Source organism: Penicillium canescens (genome assembly GCF_028828765.1).
Source record: "Penicillium canescens strain IBT 15451 chromosome Unknown utg000012l_segment0_segment0, whole genome shotgun sequence".
NCBI classification, from domain to species: Eukaryota; Fungi; Ascomycota; class Eurotiomycetes; order Eurotiales; family Aspergillaceae; genus Penicillium; species Penicillium canescens.
Window position 1 is genome coordinate 146,530 of NW_026703974.1, and position 18,722 is coordinate 165,251.

The window sequence follows — 18,722 nt, forward strand, 5'->3', positions numbered from 1 at the left end:
GAACATGAAATCGATTGTTACTAGCCTACCTAGAATCCTAATAACTGTACATTTATTTTTATTGCTAGAGCTGGAATAAACCGGACTGTTGTAATTCCAGCAGAAGTTTTCCATGTTCGCATGAATAAATCCGGCGGTTTGCCTGGTTTAGGAGGTCGCTCCTCATTGTCGAAGTGAGGGGAATCAGAGATTAGGTCGCTGAGCTTAGGATATCCGTGTTGAAGAGGTTGAAATCTGGGTGTCGTGTTATGAGGTGCTCGCCGACCTCAGATAGCTTACACAGACGACTTAATCTCAAATTATCCTTCCGTTGGTGCCAACACACACTGACAGGGGTGTATGTCAGGAGTGAGATGCAACAGCGCTGCAGCCGTAGCGCTGGACGACAGCCTAGAGATTACAGAATCATCACAGGTTCAGGTCGAGCCGATATGCCAATGGTCGGTATACGCAGCCGAGCTGATTGAGATCTTATGTGCCATCGTCATTATCAACAAACATGCCGAATTCTCAGAGAAAGAGCCGAATCCGAAGCCTCATGTGATCAAGGGCTCAAGTGTGTCAGAACAAACAGAAGAAACCAAGATTGAGGCGTGAAATATGGATGCAATCAGGGAGCATAGGTGCATCAACGTATGCCCCGACACAGTATAGGGCTTGGGTGAACGTTGACTCAGGACTTGAATAGACCCATGAGAGTAGAACCACCCTCCGATGCCGTTAACCAAAGCCATAAAGATATAAGAGGCTGTCAGTCGAGATATATCAGAAAAGACAGCGTTGTAGATCGAGACGCTGCATAAAACCAATGCTCCGAACCCTCCAATCACCAGCACTCGTTCTCTCTTCTCCCTTGGCCAGGTTATCAAATATGTGGCACAGACCAGCCCGCCCAGTGTGACTCCCAGGAAAATGGAATTGTTGTTCCCGCTATCAGTAGCCTCTAAAAGCAAAACTGATACAGATGTCCCCCATATGTGAAGAATAATTCCAAGGTGGTCCAACAGGAAGTAGGAAGAAGGGAGCTGCTTTCTCGAATACAGCACGTAGTGACAAAAGGTAGAAGTCCCAAAACAAATGAGATTGACTAAGAGAGAAACCAAAGCTGTGGCCGTATTGCTTATGGATGAAGGGCACTGAGACACACGGTAGATAAAGCAGAGTAGGATGATACTGCCACATAAATGGAATCTCGGGTTGACAGAGCCGTTGGTGTGCACGAGTGTGCTTCGGGGTTTCGAAAAGCGACAGCTGGTTTCCATGTCGACAAAATAAGTTGTCACAGAAATTTATGGAATGAGTAATTTATGGCAACATATAGGTACAACAATGCGAAGGCTTTTCGAAGTAGACGGGATAGAAAGCCTTCAAACCGGTGGCAGGGCCCGAATAAAGAAGGCCTTTCCATGGGAGACACATCTTCATTCCATTACAGTATGCTCAGTCTCACTGTCATAGTGAAAATCAATCACACAGTCGGCTTTTGAATTTCAGTGCTCTGTTAGCAGCCCATTCAATGGTGGCGTTGATGATCAATCTCGCGGTGTTGATGGTTGGTGAATATGCTTCATATTAGTGGCTTCTGGTGATGAACGGTCCAGGAGATATATATTCAATCACAACGCATTTTCAACGCATTTTCCACATTCGTTTGAGAGCTCAGAAATTCCAAAAAGTAAATAGAGTAAAACCTAGAGGATTGAAAAAGAAAATCGAAAAGAAAAGGTATCTATCTCAACCATGATCACAAGTTCAAAAGTTGACTTTTTCCCGTCCGTCAACAAGGACGGCCAAGCTTCAACGGGTGATGGGTTGAGTACCCGTGCCAGTGCGACCGCGGCCTGACGCTTTCCGCAGCCTAGACGGACAGAACCACACACAGCTCAGACAATCAACACTCGAGCGAGGCCAGAAAATTTCCATGTTCCTTGGATGAAAATGTGAGTGCCGTTGGTAAAATCAAAGAAAGAACAGCTTCCATTGCCTCAATATTAGGACCGTAGATTCAACGGTGAGCCAACGTTTCTTAACCGACTCACTTTGACTCATTCTCTACTTGACTTTAGCATGTTTTCTCGGTGACCATCTAAAACCACACCAAGAAATTCGCTGCATATACTTGCGGTATATGTTATATCATTTATATCATTCCTCACTTAAGATAGGCACTGTGTCCTTCGACGTTTGCTCCCTAAATAGAGCACGTACGCGACAGGAGCCGAGAAGCGTATAAATACGTCCTCTCCCCTCAGCGATTCGTTCCACAATACTGTCACTTGCCGTGCAAAGTCGAGCAGGCCCTCGGTTTGAGGCACCTGATGAGTTCTTCCCTCAACCTACTGGAATTTCTACTGTACTGACATCTATGGATACATCGTGGGCCGACAATCTAGAAAGTACTTGTGAGAACGAGATTCCCACCAGGTCCACTATGCCACCCATGGCAGCCGATCAAAGTAGCAGATTTATGTTAGATGGTCGATGTATCTATGCGAACATCTGTCCACCATAGCAACCGACCACTGTCCGGTCCCTGAATATCGATGCAAAAGAGCGATTTCCATACAGGTAAGTAGATTTCAGCGCGACCCTATCCGAAACTGGACTGACTTCAAAGACGATGCGAAAGAAAGATCCATGCGTTCCGTCCAATTTACTCCAGCCAGGGAGCCCTTTCCTGTGTCTTTTGTAAAACATGTACTGTAAGTCATGCATTGTCTCGCCGACCAACAAGCTAATGATGGACAGGAAACTGTTGACAGCGCACCAGAGTGAGTCCGAACCAGCATTCCGTCAGTGCTCCGCACAGGATCATGGCTTATACACCTTTCTGGCCCTGTCACTTCAAACCATGCGATATTTTCTACGAAAAATACCGCAAACCAAGTTCGCAGGACAACAGGATACATCAGCTCCAGACGTTCGTTATCCACGATGAGGTGAGTGGAATATCGCGCCTCGTGCTGCGCCGCTTTTGATTTTCTGCCAGTCTGTGCCCCAGACACAAACACCACTGACATCTTCATGCCGTTGCAGGAGCAGCCCATCGCCAACCGCGCAAGGTCTCGTGGCGAGTTACCTATTCCCGCCGACTCAGATAAGACCAAGGGGCCGACGCGCCATCGCGTCTTTCCCCTCCTCACCGCCTTCACACACTGAACGACGGAGTGCCTCAATCTCTCGTTCTCTGCACAAAGCGGTCTCTCTGTACAACTGTACAATTTCTTGTCACGCGTGGGCTCGTCATACGCCTTTGCCGCGTTGTGACCTTTGTCGGTTCATCCAGCGCGACTTCTCGAAGCGACAGCCGGAGAGTGCGACGAACCTGGATACAACATGGCATATTGGTGACTGCATTGCAGAAGAGAATTGGCAGTGATCTAGTTGATAGGCTGGTATGGTCACTATCCTTGTTTATCATCTGCTTCAAGTATCCACTCGGGGAATTCTTCATGAACAACGTAAAGCACGACATCTCGTGGAACTGGATCAACACATGCTGACTCGGATCTCACAACAGGAGACACCCTCAGATTGCGAAGCGAGCAAATGTCTTGTCTGCTCGACCTCCCCTGCACCAACACCATCGCATACTCTGTTTCTTCCACATGACTACTGGTGGCATCGATGATCGCTACCTCGACTTACTTCCAGTGGATTTAGTTCATCGATCATGCGTTGGTATGCCTACCTGATGCAAGACCCAATGGAGCGTATATCAGTGTCTGTCTCTCGGCATTCGAACACCCTCATAGGGTAGCCTGCTTGCGGCTTAGATCCGTCGTCCAGTGGGTGACCATCGTTGTCCTTGGATGGCGTCCGCGTCTCTCGAGCCTGAAAGTCTGACGACACCGGGAGGAGCTGATGTTTCGTGTTGCTTGAGCCGTACTTTCGCAGACGGCCAGGTTGTTAATTTAAGTTTGCGTGCAAGGAGAAGGTGAGGCGAAAATCCCGTCATTTCTAGCCGAATAAACTAACAATAACCATCTCAGCTTCAAATCAAGTGGACAAGACCGAGGACAGCCGAACCAAAGATAGGGCCCATGACCCAAGAAGCACTGTCTGATACGGTCCCACCTGGTCCCTCTCCCCTCTCCGCGTCGCTCAGCTTGTCGACTTATACGAACCATTCGGACATACACGGACCTGCATGCTATTAGGAGTGTTTGTATGCTCCCCGTTGGACAGAACATTGATCAGTTTGGCTTCTAAGCCTTCTTTTTTTCTCTCCAAGCCCAAGCACTAACCACTCAAGTATGTTGAGATTCATACGGCATCTGACAATGGATGACTGATGTTTCAGGCATCCATCCTGATACCTCAGGAATGAATCAGATCAACGTTCAACCTGCTCAATGACTTATAGCTTGAACAAAGCTTTCACTCATTAAATAGCGGATCCCTCATAATATGAGGGATCAGACCTAAACAATCTCTCTGGAAAAGGACCATCTCTTTATATATTCTTCTCCCCTACTACCTACATCGTAAATCTTAACAAAGTATATTTCTCTTCAATCGGAAGACTGCACCCCGGAATCACACATCACCCCGAACGCATTTATATCAAATTTCCTCATCACGACCTGGAACCCTACTCATCTCCAACGAGCGTTGGGCCAAGTTTTGGGCGATTCCCTGCACCGTGAGATATCGTTTGAGCAGAATGCGGCGATTGGAAGCGACGTGAGGTGTGAGCGCGACCCACCGATCATGAGCGGGACTTAGATGAGGGAAATTAATTAACTGGGGGCCGCAATTCTGATTTGAGCCCCAGCGGGCTATTACGAGAAAGTGAGTCTGTGAAAGGGAAGCTACTGTAACTATAGAATTTATTGGTTTTGGTATCCCGCGCAGCGCCATCGAGAGATGGCTGCATGTCGTAAACCGTGAGGGAGAGATTTATCTATCCATCACGTTGAAATTTTGCCTTGGCTGATCACGGCTTATCTGACTATTTCCATATCGGCTTTAGCAGAGCATGGGATCCACCTTCCGACTTCCCCGAAATTATTCCACCCTTAGCTTCTTTCGTACCGGGATCAGCCTTCAGGGTGTTCCAGGCCATCTGGTGGCCCACAAACTGTAGCTTTGCTTCTTGAGATTACCAAGAGGAGGACAGAACCAGTACTACGCAGGCTAAGTCAAGACACATCGAGCGAAGGCACATGTTTCTCGGTAATCAAACCTCGTAAAGAGGTAATCGAAAAGAGACAACCCCAGACACACTTGTTTTCTTGCTCAAGGACCCAGTAATGTGCCAGGTCTCGCCAAAGTTCGAAATACAATGCGGCCAATCATACATCTATGTTGTCTCCAAAAGGAAACAATGCCTAGAGACAGCACTGGTAGCATCTTAGCACCCGCTAAACTTCAAATGGTCAAAGCTTATTTCCCGGGCTGGGGGCCAAAAATCATAGCTAGAAGCTCCTTTTAAATCGCGTTGGCCTGACTGTCAGTCAATTTTTAAAATTTTATTCTTTCGACCATATCCCTCTCGTCGTGGTTATTGCAACCACAAGAACTAGTCGGGAGGAAGCCAAATTATTTGTGTTCTTACCTCATCCTCCATCTTCTATCTGGCTTGACACAATGCCAAATGCAACCAAGTCCGGCCGAAACTTGACTGATTTGTGTCGACCAGTCAAGAGACGACGTCTCCAACGTGAAATCGACACCATTCTTTCGGTGAGTCAGGCACCCCACCCTTAGTTCCCTCCTAGAAGACAAACTCACTTTGCTAGGAGTCCGATGGAACAATCGAGGACCACCAGCTTTGCGATCATTTGATCGACACCACTACAGATTCAAATAAAAGGCTCAGATCCGAACTCGCAGACACTCGGGCGAAATTGGCAAAAGTTCAAAGAGACTACGATGAACTGGAATCTGATCACACACAGTGCCCCTACTGGATTCAGAGGAACGAGTCTCTTGCTACGACCTTGGATGATCGTTGCGAGAAGCTTGAGAAAGAGAATGAGAGACTACAAAATATTTGCGATGAGTTGACCTCTGAAATTCGACGTCTTCGTACTCAAAACTGCGATGAATTGGACAATACGGATAGGGAGGAGCAGGATGATATTCAGTAATCACTTCATGAAATGAAAATTAAATTAACGTATTTCACATGCGAGTGGCCACCCCAAGCGAGTGGCCACCCCAAAACACCATAGTAAATGCGATAAATTACAACTTTATATCTCAACAACCATGGTTTATAGGTATTTTTCATTTTAGCAGAATGTTTTTTAGCTGATATCAAGCCTCTTTAGGGAGCTTGGAGAATTTCCATGTCTTCATGATGGAGATATATATGTTTGTAGTGTTGTAATTTACAATGGTCTGAGAAGCACTATGCATGAGCAATGGGCAGTAAAACGAGATGATTTAAGTCTACCTCCCGAAGGAGGCTTCTCTATAGCTATTTATAATGGTCAAATGCATACGATATGCCTTTCATGAAACTATTGCGTGATCAGCTCACTAGCTTTTATGAAAAGGCCACGTTGCTTGATGCATTCAACCAAGTGCTCTGAAGCTCTCTATAGCGCTGCTCAGCCAAGCATTAGCAGTGCTTGGCGAGCTTCAGATCACAACACACCCCCTGAATGCAGCAAGCATTTCAGAGGTTCAAAAGCCATAAAATTCAGCTCTAAAATGAATGGATAGGGTGTCAAATAACTTCCCCAAATACTCGATTCTGATCGGTCGAATCAGAATGCCATTTTGCTCATGGAGCAAGATATCTCTTCAGTTGATGAGAGAAATGGATAACTGCTTCCTGAACTCGTCAAATGACGGTTTCGGGAGCGGTTTTGTGAGGCCATCCGCTATATTACGGACACCTGGCACATGCGACAGCCGTATCTTTTGATCTTCGACGGCTTCGCGAATCCAGTGCCAATGGACGTCAATATGCTTGCTCCTCGAATGGTTCTTCGCGGACGTCGTAAGAGCAATAGCTGAGAGGCTATCACAGAGCAAATGCACTGCTTCACCCTTGTTGCCAATGCCTAGATCGTCTAGCAAGCGACGCAGCCATACGGCCTGGCTTCCTGCGTCTGAGAGAGCGTAGTATTCAGCCTCAGCTGAAGACTTCGTGACGCTGGTTTGACGGCGAGTACACCATGAAATAGGAGCGCCGGCGAGGAAGAATACCCAGCCGGTTCTCGATCTCATAGTGTCGGGGTCGGAAGCGAAGCTCGCGTCCACGCACCCCCACAACCCTAGACCTTCTTCAAAACCAGTATTGCCTGCTTCCTTCGCCTTGCCGTAAGTGATCCCATATCCGCTGGTTCTCTTGGCATAACTAATGGCGTGGTCGGCGGCGAGGGTATGCGATTCGTCGGGGCTCTGATTGAATTTCGACAGTATGGAGAATGCGAGGGTAAGGTCGGGCCTGGAGTTGTTGCTCGCATAGCCGATTTTGCCAGTGGTCTTCCTATATTCCTCGCCTCGTAAGGTGTCGGTAGGAAGCTCTGGATCAGCTTTCTTGAGTACTGCGATAGGATTCATCGGAGTAAGAGGGCTTGGTGAAGCTATCTTGGTTGTTGGTTTAGCAAATCCGTCAACATATGCTTGCTGGTCAATGCTCAGCAGCCTCTGCTTCCTGTCTCTTTTGATGCGAAGGCCAAGGTAATATGACACTTCACCGAGGTCGGAAGTTGACCATTTTGCTGAAATAGCTTCTTTAGTGTCGTTAAGAAGCTTCTCCGAAGTTGCTGCTATCAGCAAGTCGTCAACATAGACGAAGATGAGCACTATTCCACCCCCTGGACATGGCGTACGTAAAGGCATGGATCAGCCTTGGTGCTCATGAATTGCCTGGAGTGGAGGTATTCGGAGAGGGTTTTGTACCAGTTTGCTGCCGACTGGCGAAGTCCGTACAAGCTTTTATAAAGCCTGCAAAATGCTCCGCGGTCCTCGAAGCCTTCTGGGTAATGCATATACGTTTCTTCCTCCAAAGCTGCATTGAGATACGCTAAGTTGACGTCCATATGCGTGGTGTGAAGGTCTCGCATTGCGATGACGGCAAGGAGCACTCGAAGGGTGTCATATCGGCCAGTACTGGCGTAGACTTCGTCAAAGTCAATACCAGGAAGTTGCTGGTCTCCGCGAGCGACCCAGCGAGCTTTGAACTTCGCTGGTTTACCCGCTGAATCAGTCTTCAATTTGTATACCCATCGACCACGAAGTGGGCGGGCGCCCTTAGGCGGTGTCGCCGTTTTCCATACACCGAGAGCTTCAAATTGTGAGATCTCTGCTTGCATAGCTCTCTGCCACCATGGCCAGAGAGGTGAAGCTTTCGCTTGAGCAAGAGAGACTGGAGAGTCGAGCCATTTGGTAGGGATTTCCTCCATGTTTTGAGGTAGGGTATGAAGGTCATTACTAGCCAGCTTTTGAGCTAATAATACCGTTGTAGTGTCTTCCCATGCCTGGATTTCCCTTCTGTCACTTTTTGAGATCACTGAGGGTCTGAAAGCTAGTGCTCTAATGATCTTGTCGGTTTTGGACGGCGATAGCTTGTCCTCCTCGGCCATATCGAGAGGAGATTGATTGCTTGTTAGGTATGCGTCTACTTCAGAGGTGAGATTGTCGGCAGATTCATCGGAGCTTTCTTCATTGTCCGATTCAGGGTTGAGGAGCAAGTGATCTGCTTCCTTGAAGCTTTCCTGGCTTTGTTGGCTTTGATGGCCAATAGGCTCATCGATTTGATGATGAGGAAGCTTGTTTCGAGGGTCTGGAAGGTCGGGGTTGTTGTAAAGGGCCCAGTCTTCTCCTTCCTCGAAAATTGCATCTCTCACTAAGTGGAGAGTGCCGCCATTAGGTCTAGTGCCGTCTGATCGCACTGGGTAAGGTCGGTAGACCTTGAAAATGCCGCCATTGTCATCTTCATAACCGACGAGGTAGCCGATTTCGATGCGGCGGGCGAGATGTTTGCCGACGGGGTCTTGAGCCACCTGCTCTCGGCCAAATACTCTGAATACCCGGCATCCGATGATACGAAGGTGAGAGAGATCCGGCTTCCGGCCATGGCGAAGCTCATATGGGGTGGTTGGTGGCATCCCGGCGAGTCGTCTACCATAGTAAATGGTGCGGTTTCGGACGTATACGACGGTCTTCATGATCTCCGCCCAGAGGAATGGCGGGAGGTTCGAGTCAGCTAAAACGGATCGCATTCTCTCAGCTACTATGCGCATCAGTCGTTCCACTTTCCCATTTTGCTCATGAGCATATGGAGCAATGAAATGCCAGTGGATTCCGCGGTTTTCAGCCCAAATTTGGAGGTCTTTCTGAATGAATTCACCCCCATTATCGGTCTGAATGGCTCCAATTTCCTTGGTCGAGTCGATAGAAACAAACTGCTCAATTCGGGCTTGGTGGTCCCTTTCGTACTGGGCAAGAAGCTTCTTGATAGCGTCTTTTGCTTCGTTCTTAGACTTGAGGAAGCAAATATCGGCCCAGCCATCGAAATCATCGATCATTAGGAGCCAGTAGCGAGCTTCAGTATTGAGAGCAGGTTTTAGCTTGCCGCCGCCGCCAATATCTATATAGACGAGTTCTCCGGTCTTTTTCGAGCGGTGAAGCACAGGTGCGCGGCGTGGTTTCAAAGTTGCTTTGCCAATGGCGCAGCATTCGCATGGCCTTTTTGAGGCTGACAACCCATCAATGTCAATGCCATTGACGATTTTGGCTGTATTCTGCACCCCCTGAATGCTGAGATGCATCATACGGCGGTGCCAAGTGTCGACATTGACTCGGGAGCGGTCCAAAACAGGTGGTTTTGACGCTTTTGACGCTTTTGACGCTTGCTCGGTTGCTATAGGCGGAGCTTGCTCAATTTGTTGAGCTTCCTCGATATGCGGAGCTTCCTTGGTGAGGCTCTCGGCATTCAACTCATCCGATTCTGTCGTCGTTTTCAAGGCATATATTGCTTTCTCAGTTTGATGAGTTTTAACGACGTTAAGCAGCCATTGTGAGCCATTCTTCCTTCCCGAAGTAAGGTGCGAGCCGTCCTTCTCAATGAAGTCAACCCTGGTTGGCTTATAAATGGCTGTAATGCCTTTCTTTGAGATACGGTTGCCGCTGAAGAGGTTGCACTGTATGGTCGGGCACCATATTGTATTGCAGAGTTCGATTTCTCTGGTTTTACGGCCCGATTTGACGGTCAAAACGACGTTTCCACGAAGCCCGTTTTGCTCTTGTCGTCCATTTATAGTGACTATGGTGGTCGTAATTGGCTTAGCAGTGCCAGCCACGAAGTAGTGAGGTGAAGAGATAAAGTGGTCATCGCTTCCTGGATCACATATCCATGCTCCTGGGCCATTTTTGGTGTTTACCGAGAGGGCTATAGTAGCTGGTGACGGTGATTCGTCGCTTAGCGAAGCGGTGAGGGAGGCGGTGAGTAGAGATCTTCTTTCTTCTCCTTTCTCTTCCTTTTCCCCTCTTTTTGGCCGTTTCTCGGGGTATTTCTTCCAGCAATTGGAGCTTTTATGCTTCCGGCCGCAGTGCTTGCATTTCTCTCCCGTTGCAGCGGTTGAGTATGCTTTTGATGTCTCGTTGGAGACGTTCTCTGTCTGGTTCTCTATCTCGCTGACGAGCAGCTCGAATTGGAGAATTTCCTTATCAGGGTTAGATGAAGCTGTGAGTCGAGACTTGAGGTTGGTCTTCCAGCTTTGCCATTTCTCCGAGTCGAGCTTTCGAATGAACCAAAGGCATTTGATTCGCTCGCTTTCAATGCCTTCATTATGGACCTTGGCCCATGCAGACTGAAAGGCGTTTTTGTATTGGTCGAAGCTGGCGTAATTGCTCAGCTTACATCGCTCAAGCTCCGCAATGCCGTCTTCAGCTACTTTGTATGGATGCGGCTTATAATTCAGCTCCAATGCTCTCCAAATAGCATGCGGCTGGTTGATTTTGCGGTGTTGTAAGAACTGGAGAATGGGCTTCGATATGTGATTGCAAATAACCTTTCTCGCGTGGCTGATGAATTTCTTTTGCATCATTGAATACCGATGGTCGGCTGGGAGGGCAATGACTTCGCCATATACAATGGCTTCAATTGCATTGTCTTCAAAGACTTGTTGCATGCTCATTACCCAAAGGGTGTAGTTCTCCTTTCCCTTCAAAGCTTCGAATTTGTCGTCATCAGTAAGCTTGCGATGAATAGTCGCAGCTATTTTGATGTGCTCGGTGGCTTTGCGAACGGCTCTTGCGTATTGGACCTCTTCATTGGTCATTGCCGGCGTCGGTTGATGGCTTGGTAGACGTCTTAGCGGTGCATTGCCAGTGGAAAAGTGAGATCTCCGCGAAGCTGTTCTTTGAATTGGCTCTCCACTATGGCGACTGGAGGCTCTAGGAGTATGTGTTCCGTTCGGGTGAGCTGTATAGCTTCTTCCCGGCTTGCTCGACGCAGTTCGGTTGCGATACATTACGTCGGCATCTGTATGGGGCCCATCGGTCTCTGACTGGTCCGATGGTCCATGGATTGGCTCACTTGGTTGAGTAAAGAGAGAGGGTGCTCTCCTACTTTGAATGTTAAGCCTATATCTATCAGACGTTGTACTGGCGTCTAAGACATGTGGTTGGTTGGTGCCAGTGATCTCTGGCCCATATTGAGGCAGCGAGGTCGAAGCTGGCTGCTCTCTTATTGGTTGGTTGCCAATTGCTCGCGATGAAGGGCCCGGCGCCGAGTCCTGGATCACGGTATGCGTATCGTCTTCAACATCAGAGGGGTAAGCGTCGCTCATTGGTGGAGCTTCACTTTCACTCCAATCGAGGTGATCGGTCTCGAGACGGCGACGTTGAGAACGTGTGGTGCGTCTATCAGACATTGTTGGAGGAGTGGACTCAGGGGTAAAGCAAGTAAAGAATTGATAGCAAGAATGAAGCTATTCCCGGCTTACGGAGACGAAGCCGGGCTCATAACCTGTTGTAATTTACAATGGTCTGAGAAGCACTATGCATGAGCAATGGGCAGTAAAACGAGATGATTTAAGTCTACCTCCCGAAGGAGGCTTCTCTATAGCTATTTATAATGGTCAAATGCATACGATATGCCTTTCATGAAACTATTGCGTGATCAGCTCACTAGCTTTTATGAAAAGGCCACGTTGCTTGATGCATTCAACCAAGTGCTCTGAAGCTCTCTATAGCGCTGCTCAGCCAAGCATTAGCAGTGCTTGGCGAGCTTCAGATCACAACATGTAGCTCATGGCAGTGTAATTTTCAGTAACTTTTGAAATGATGATAATATGGCTTTATGATTCCCTTGAAATTCAACCATAGTGCTAATGAGACTCATCAATAGCTATTGGTAAATTATTAAATATAATTAAGATGTGGTTGTTGAGATAAAAGTAGAGAATATATCGCATTTACTATGGTGTTTTGGGGTGGCCACTCGCATGTGAAATACGTTAATTTCGCAATCGATTATTTATTTTCGGTCCGAGCTGCTTACCAGCTGAAGCTTTAATTGAAAACTATGAGAGGTCAGATACAGAGGGGACGAGTACGTTGTGAAACGACTTCGCGCTCACTACAAGGGTTATTAAGATTCTGTCTAACCATCACCCCTTCGCATGACCAAGCGTCTGGCAGTAACGGAGAATGCTAATATATAGATTGCTATCACCAATTGCAGGACATCTTAGTTAGCTGATCTGCAAAGACTTAGAATGGAAAGATGAGTAAAAGGCTCGTCAGAGCAGGGAAAGTCTTAGTGGAACGAAATCTATATGAGATCGTTAGTGTAGCAACCGAAAGTTGGATTCTAAACCATAACCCACTAGGCTGAGAGTGGATTCGTATTTTAGTCTAGTTGGGAAATCAACTCCGAATGCGATATGCAGGCTAACCCGTTATATATTACTTTCCTCGTATTGTGAGTATCGCGTTCCGCTTCTTAAGCGAGCTTAGGGTCTCGCCAAGGCCTGTCATGACCGCCTAACATCCGTGGTCACAGCTAAGCTGCTCTCATGGCGCCCAGCTCCAAAATCGGTTTGAAGCTTCGACGGAGTCCTGAGACCACTTATGCAATCTTGGTCGTGAAAGGACATTAGAATCTACCGTGTGCTGCTTTTCCATATTATCCAACTATTTGGATCTACTGTTGGACATGTCGCCCACTTCCCCTCGCAAGTCCCTCGGTGAATCGCTCAAACTTGGCAGTTCAGTAGGATGTTATCGGTTCCTAGGTAGGGATCCAGAAAGCCACCGTGTTTAACTCACCGGTAAGATCGATCTGGCCCACGTGACTATCTATACCTATTGCCCAAAACTATTAAGGTGTGGGTTTAAGAACGTGAGGGATTTTAAAGAGAGTACACGAGCATAGGGAGCTGGTCAAGGAAAATAGGCAGCTCTTTACTTTCCAATTTCAGCAATATGATCGACGATCCATGGCTCCAGCGTGGGGGCCAAAGTTAGAGCGGATTGTCCAATCTTTAGGCGCTGACGCTGATCGAAACGGTCGGGATCTGCCACAGCCGGGCTATGTTCGGTATATTAATTTCAGGATTTGTGGAAATTAGCCAAAGACATTCGTTGAGAAGCTCCTATTATCGCACTACCCCTACGCCATACCAGCAAGAGTTCAAAGCGAATACTTTGGGTTTATCCATCGTTTGGTTGTACCCTGAGAAAAATACTTGGCCGCTAGTGCGTAGCGGGGCAAATTTCGAGATCCCAAATACGCTAAATCATCAATGGCTCGCGTGCCTGGAGACTGACTGGAATTATCCTGACCCCCTGGAGTATGTAACTATATGGTTTATACCAGATATATCAGGCATGGGTCTATCAGCGCAGATCCTTCCATCATGAGTCTAAGTCATCCAGAGATTTCTCTCATTTATATAGAATTTCTCTCTCAATGAGAGAGAGATCAGATGTAAACAATCTCAGCATCTTGACGTATACGGTTCCCAGGTTATCATACACCTAGTTTTTGACACCTGTAATTGACTTGCGTTTTTATAAGCAATATATACTTGCAAACCCAAGTATTCTATCTCATTTCAAGGATAATTCTCGCATGACGTATTGGCTGTATTCACCCTTCCGATTCGCTCCTACTTCATGGAGTGCCTTAGCCGAGAATTGACCAGATAAGAGCCATTTCTAAGGTGGAAAAATTTCTCCGAATATTCAATAGAATGTGAGTTGTGATCGGACCTGACGACTAAAGGCACTAGCAAATCTGCTAGATAGCTGTCTCTGCAATCAGACAGGATTATCACGCGGAGATTGGAGCTGGACTAGCTTTGCTCGCCGATTCATTTATCCATTTGAAACTGCGAGACTCTTCGCCGTTTGTTTGTTCCATGGTATGGAGCTGGTTCACCTGAAGTGAGGTTAGGTTGGCCTGCAACTCCAGGGTCCCGAGATCGTGTTGGCGACCAATGGGCGGAGATCCATCCAGATTGCATGCTATGTGGTCGGGCCCACCCATGCTTGCGTCACGAGGTGACACCAGCTCAGATGGAAGGCCATAGATCGCCAGCCGTTCATTGAGAGAGATCATCGCATAATACCTTGTGGAATGATCCAAAGCGGCAAAGACACACCATCGGCGCGCCTGGACAACAAATTGCTGACGACACCCACATGCCGCGGATTCCATCCCACTCGGTACTGTCTGGCACTTCAGCTTTCGATTTCCTTTACGCGCAGGGATGGTAAACTGGGGAACTTACCTGCGTCCGAGTGGAGAAGCTCCGATCTGGCGATGAAACACTCTTCTGCATGGAGGACGACTCGGGACTCTGGCCCACCTCCACCAAGTTTTCGAAACGACTCTGCCTCATTGTCTTCCCAGGTGACCAGAAGGCCTCCGGATTGGGGTCTGAGTTTGATGCTATGCGGCAGAACTCGAAGCAGGCGTCTGATCTGACGCATGTATTTCATCTCAGTCATCCGCAGCGTCGAGGATGCTTTGAAGATCGAAGAAATGGACAGGTACAAGAGCTCCTCTACGACATGACTGCAGAAAAACGGCGCATTCTTTTCGGTTATGGCAGCAGGAAACCATTTCCGACACGATGCTTCCTGGTGCGTCGCATCAAAGTCCAACCATCGATGATGAATTTTCAGCGTACCGTGTCCGGCGTCGTATAACACATCAAGCTTCCCTGTCAGTCCTTTGACATAGACTACTTTGATATGTTTGGTCGCCTTCAAAAGTGCCAGACAAGCCTTCAAAGCCCAGTCTGTTGTTTTTGCAAAGGCAGATTCGGGCGTAGCACAAATCTCAGCATCCTTGAAAAGCTCTATTTGCTCCTCCTTGACGGTCCGGATCGGTGTACCTGAGCGCAGCAGGTTCCAGAGGGCCTCTGGAACTCTCGTTGGCCTCTTCCCGGTAGTTTCTCGTATCATGCCTACACTCTGTTCGAGGTTAGTATATTGCATATCCAGCTTGAACATCTCACCGTGAACTGACTTGGACGCTTGATGTCTCGCTATAAAAGAATCGCTTTCTTCTCGTCACATGAAGCAAGTATTCCCAGATACGGGCCGTGGTAGACGGTTCCAAAAGTCTATCGGCTTGTTCAATATCGCCCGCCTGGGGGAAGTTCTGAAGGAGATTGACATAAATTGGAAGTAAACTATGCTCGTGCATGTGCAGGGCACACTGCCATATTTGCCGCACCTGATCTGCCACCTCACACTTGGCGACCATTCCTTGTCGATCACGGCTGAACTTACCCAGAGCAAAGTTGTAACCAAACTTGTAGCGCTTGACCCCTGAAGTAGTCATTGGTAGCAGGATCCCATGAAGGAAAAGCTTTCCGTGGAACTGCGAATCAAGAAGCAAGTCTCCTCGGGGCGTTTCTACAATCGATGGGGGATAGGAGAGCCCGCGAATATCGAGAGTGACTCGCAGCCACCAGAAGAATGTTTCAGACGATACCGGTCGATTTTGATTGGCACGTCCAGCCCCAATCATTACCGTGATGTCTCTTTCATCCTGGAACCGCAACTTTGCCATATCATCAGCTGGGTCTCGTTGAATGGCTGGACTCATCTTTCTGGAAGGAGTGATGACACAACGGAGAGACTGGGACGTCCCATGCAGACCAAAACTCCACCTACAGTGGCTTGCAGCCACGCTCATTTTATATCCGTCTCGACTCATTATTAACGCAGCCAGCTTGAGCCCGTCACCGTGGGAGCCTGCCAGCTGGTCTTGCTCGTCCTTGGATGTGAACCCCATCACGAGAGACTCCACGGGAAGTTGCATGCAGGAATTGGTCAAGGTGACTCGACCGGTCTTTTTCTCATATTTTATGTACCCCAGAGCTCGCCGATCGCCGTTGTCATTCGAGGTAGTCGGGACTGTGATGGAGAAATAGTCTTTCTTGTCTTCATAGAATGGCTTGAAATCCAATCGGTTCAGCTGAAATCTTCCTAGAATAGCATCTTTCCTATTCTGTCTCAGTGTTTATCCAATAGAAGAGAATGTCACATACCAATTTTGGTACAGCTCGCGAAATGCATCTGCAGAGTCCCAGCCTTTCACATAGGCAGGTGAAATCCCAACTGGGATAGTTTGCCGTGACGGCTCAGTCGCTGTGTGAGTGGCTCCTTCGCTTTGTTGTAATTCACGATCCAGCTGCAGATTCGCTTCGTCGCTCGTGCTTGTACAACTATCTTGATCCATGGGATCCTCATCGGTGTGATTACTCATCGTTAGGTACGCATTTGGAGCACTGCAGCAGAATGAATTATTGGCTTTTTGTGTCTCTGGGTCGTACGCCTGTTATTTATACGGCGCCCGAGCTTTCCTCTAAGACATCCTCCCTGAAATCGTTGATTGCGGTGAGCAAAGACAGTGACATCCTCATTAATAATTTCATGAGGGAAAGTTTAAACTTGATATATCTTGATATATCAAAAATGTGACAATAAACAGGTTTGCATCCATGACTTACCAGACCTTTACGAATGACCAAACGGTGATGTTGAAGATCTTTACGGTTGACTAGCTAGGTCATATCCGGCAAACTCGACATTCAACGTTGAATACCCGGCATGTGAACCATGAAGGGCCACCGTGGCTCCGCATTTATATTAGCGTGCCAACTGTTGAGTTGAGTTCAGACACAATGCCGAAGTCAGCATGTCCAAAGATGAGGTATGCAACCCGTTGGACCTTAGAAACCTGCCTGTGGTTTCAATCAAGCATGCGTGAACGGTAGTCAACGGTGAAATGAGGTCATCAATGAACCGGGAAAACGTTGAAACATGCTCGATTATCTTTGAGGTTGACAGATCGTGAGAAAGCTGAAGATGGGCTTGCCTTCCAGATAAGACAAATCTCCGTTCAAAATACGCTTTAGACCGCGCGTGGTTGGCGTTTTGGAAATACCAGGACGTATACCCCGTGAATAAGGATAAGGTATGCGGGTATATTTCAGCTGGTGTTCACTGATGAGGCCAGTCTAGGTAGCCCGAAACGACTTTGTCAACGTATACCGAGCATTTTGGAACCAGTGACTGAAAACCAGCACAAACCGCCCGCCAAGGGTGTTTATGCCTGAGGCACCAGATAAGTAAGCCGGTAAACATCCCCGTGACGGTTGGTTCTCCCAAGGCAGACGATAGCGTACTCGGAAGCATTCGTCGACCGAAGGCAGCGGCAGTGATGAAGAACCGAATTCGCCATCCATCGCAGCAGCGGCGCGCAGCCGGTCGAGCCGCGACCGAGGTAACAACCGTCAATCGACCAAGGAAAGCGAAAAAGCACACGAGCCGGTCGAGACAACAAACAGACCTCTCGGAAAGACGGACAGGCTACACAATCTTCTGCACAATTGCCTGCACCCGCGGCATGGTGAACCGAGACTCTGGATAAAGAATGCCCCAACTGGAAACTCCACGGTAGCCAGAGACACTCGATGTGACCGCAGGAATTCGCACGCCGGCTTCACCGTCAACTTGCCCGAAACCGAAACCATGGGTTTGAACAACTCCACGTCTGTGGTCGGACCAGTTACCTCATCAAAGCCACTCTTCTATTACACGGATACACTGTGATAATCAAGGCTACCACGGCGGACAAGCAGCATCTCATTCAAGCAGAGGCAGACAATTATGGTTATCTCAGGAGCCTGCAGGGAAAGCACATCCCCGTCTGTCTTGGGGCATTTACGCCACGAGTCTCATGTTGGTACCACGGCGAACTAATGGAGCAGATGATGATCCTAAGCTGGTCAGGAAGCAGGCTTCAGCACGTCATCAACGATGACAACTCGAGTTTCTTCCACAAGGAGCGCGCGAAGGCCCTGGCTGTGCTCCGCTCACACGGGGTGGTCCATGGCGACAGTGAGTGGCGTAATATGTTGTGGGATGACATGGGCGGTCGTTTGATTGTCATTGACTTGGAGGACATGAAATGGTTGAAGCGCCCTCGGGCACTTGAACCAACCTCTGGCAACACGCGGCATGGTCATCGCGTCGGGGAAGAGAAAAGCAGACAAAGGCTCCTATCCAGCTCAACTGCTGTATGCACATGACGGCCCCTAGGCTCATGGTCATTTACATCTGCACCTTCAGATTACATCATTTGTTCGTGATGTCCATAGGGAAGAAAGTACAGTGTCGATGGAGCTGGCGCCTTGGTTTCGCTTGGAAATTCACAGATCGAATCAGGAAATCAAGGGGCCTTGGGAATCATTTACAAAGTCTTTCGAGATATGAAGGTCCTTTGGAAT

General features: G+C 48.1%; 3 protein-coding genes across 3 annotated transcripts; 2 read left to right on the plus strand and 1 right to left on the minus strand.

Annotated features, from left to right (window-relative positions):
- Nucleotides 1–5,557: 5,557 nt before the first annotated feature.
- N7446_014035 (uncharacterized protein) lies at nt 5,558–6,095 on the plus strand (the record flags this gene model as incomplete). The annotated part of the gene is made up of 2 exons (XM_058522774.1): nt 5,558–5,688; nt 5,745–6,095. The coding sequence occupies exons 1-2, from the start codon at nt 5,593–5,595 to the stop codon at nt 6,093–6,095; spliced, it is 447 nt and encodes a 148-aa protein (XP_058364867.1). The 5' UTR covers nt 5,558–5,592.
- An 8,150-nt stretch (nt 6,096–14,245) lies between these two features.
- On the minus strand, nt 14,246–16,757 carry N7446_014036 (uncharacterized protein; the record flags this gene model as incomplete). Its single annotated transcript, XM_058522775.1, has 4 exons — nt 16,479–16,757; nt 15,449–16,433; nt 14,706–15,393; nt 14,246–14,643 (listed from the first exon to the last, which is right to left on the minus strand). The coding sequence occupies exons 1-4, from the start codon at nt 16,694–16,696 to the stop codon at nt 14,246–14,248; spliced, it is 2,289 nt and encodes a 762-aa protein (XP_058364868.1). The 5' UTR covers nt 16,697–16,757.
- An 896-nt stretch (nt 16,758–17,653) lies between these two features.
- Nucleotides 17,654–18,524, plus strand: N7446_014037 (uncharacterized protein; the record flags this gene model as incomplete). The annotated part of the gene is made up of 2 exons (XM_058522776.1): nt 17,654–17,842; nt 17,919–18,524. 2 exons carry the CDS (start codon nt 17,654–17,656, stop codon nt 18,522–18,524), a joined length of 795 nt encoding a protein of 264 aa, XP_058364869.1.
- Nucleotides 18,525–18,722: the final 198 nt, after the last annotated feature.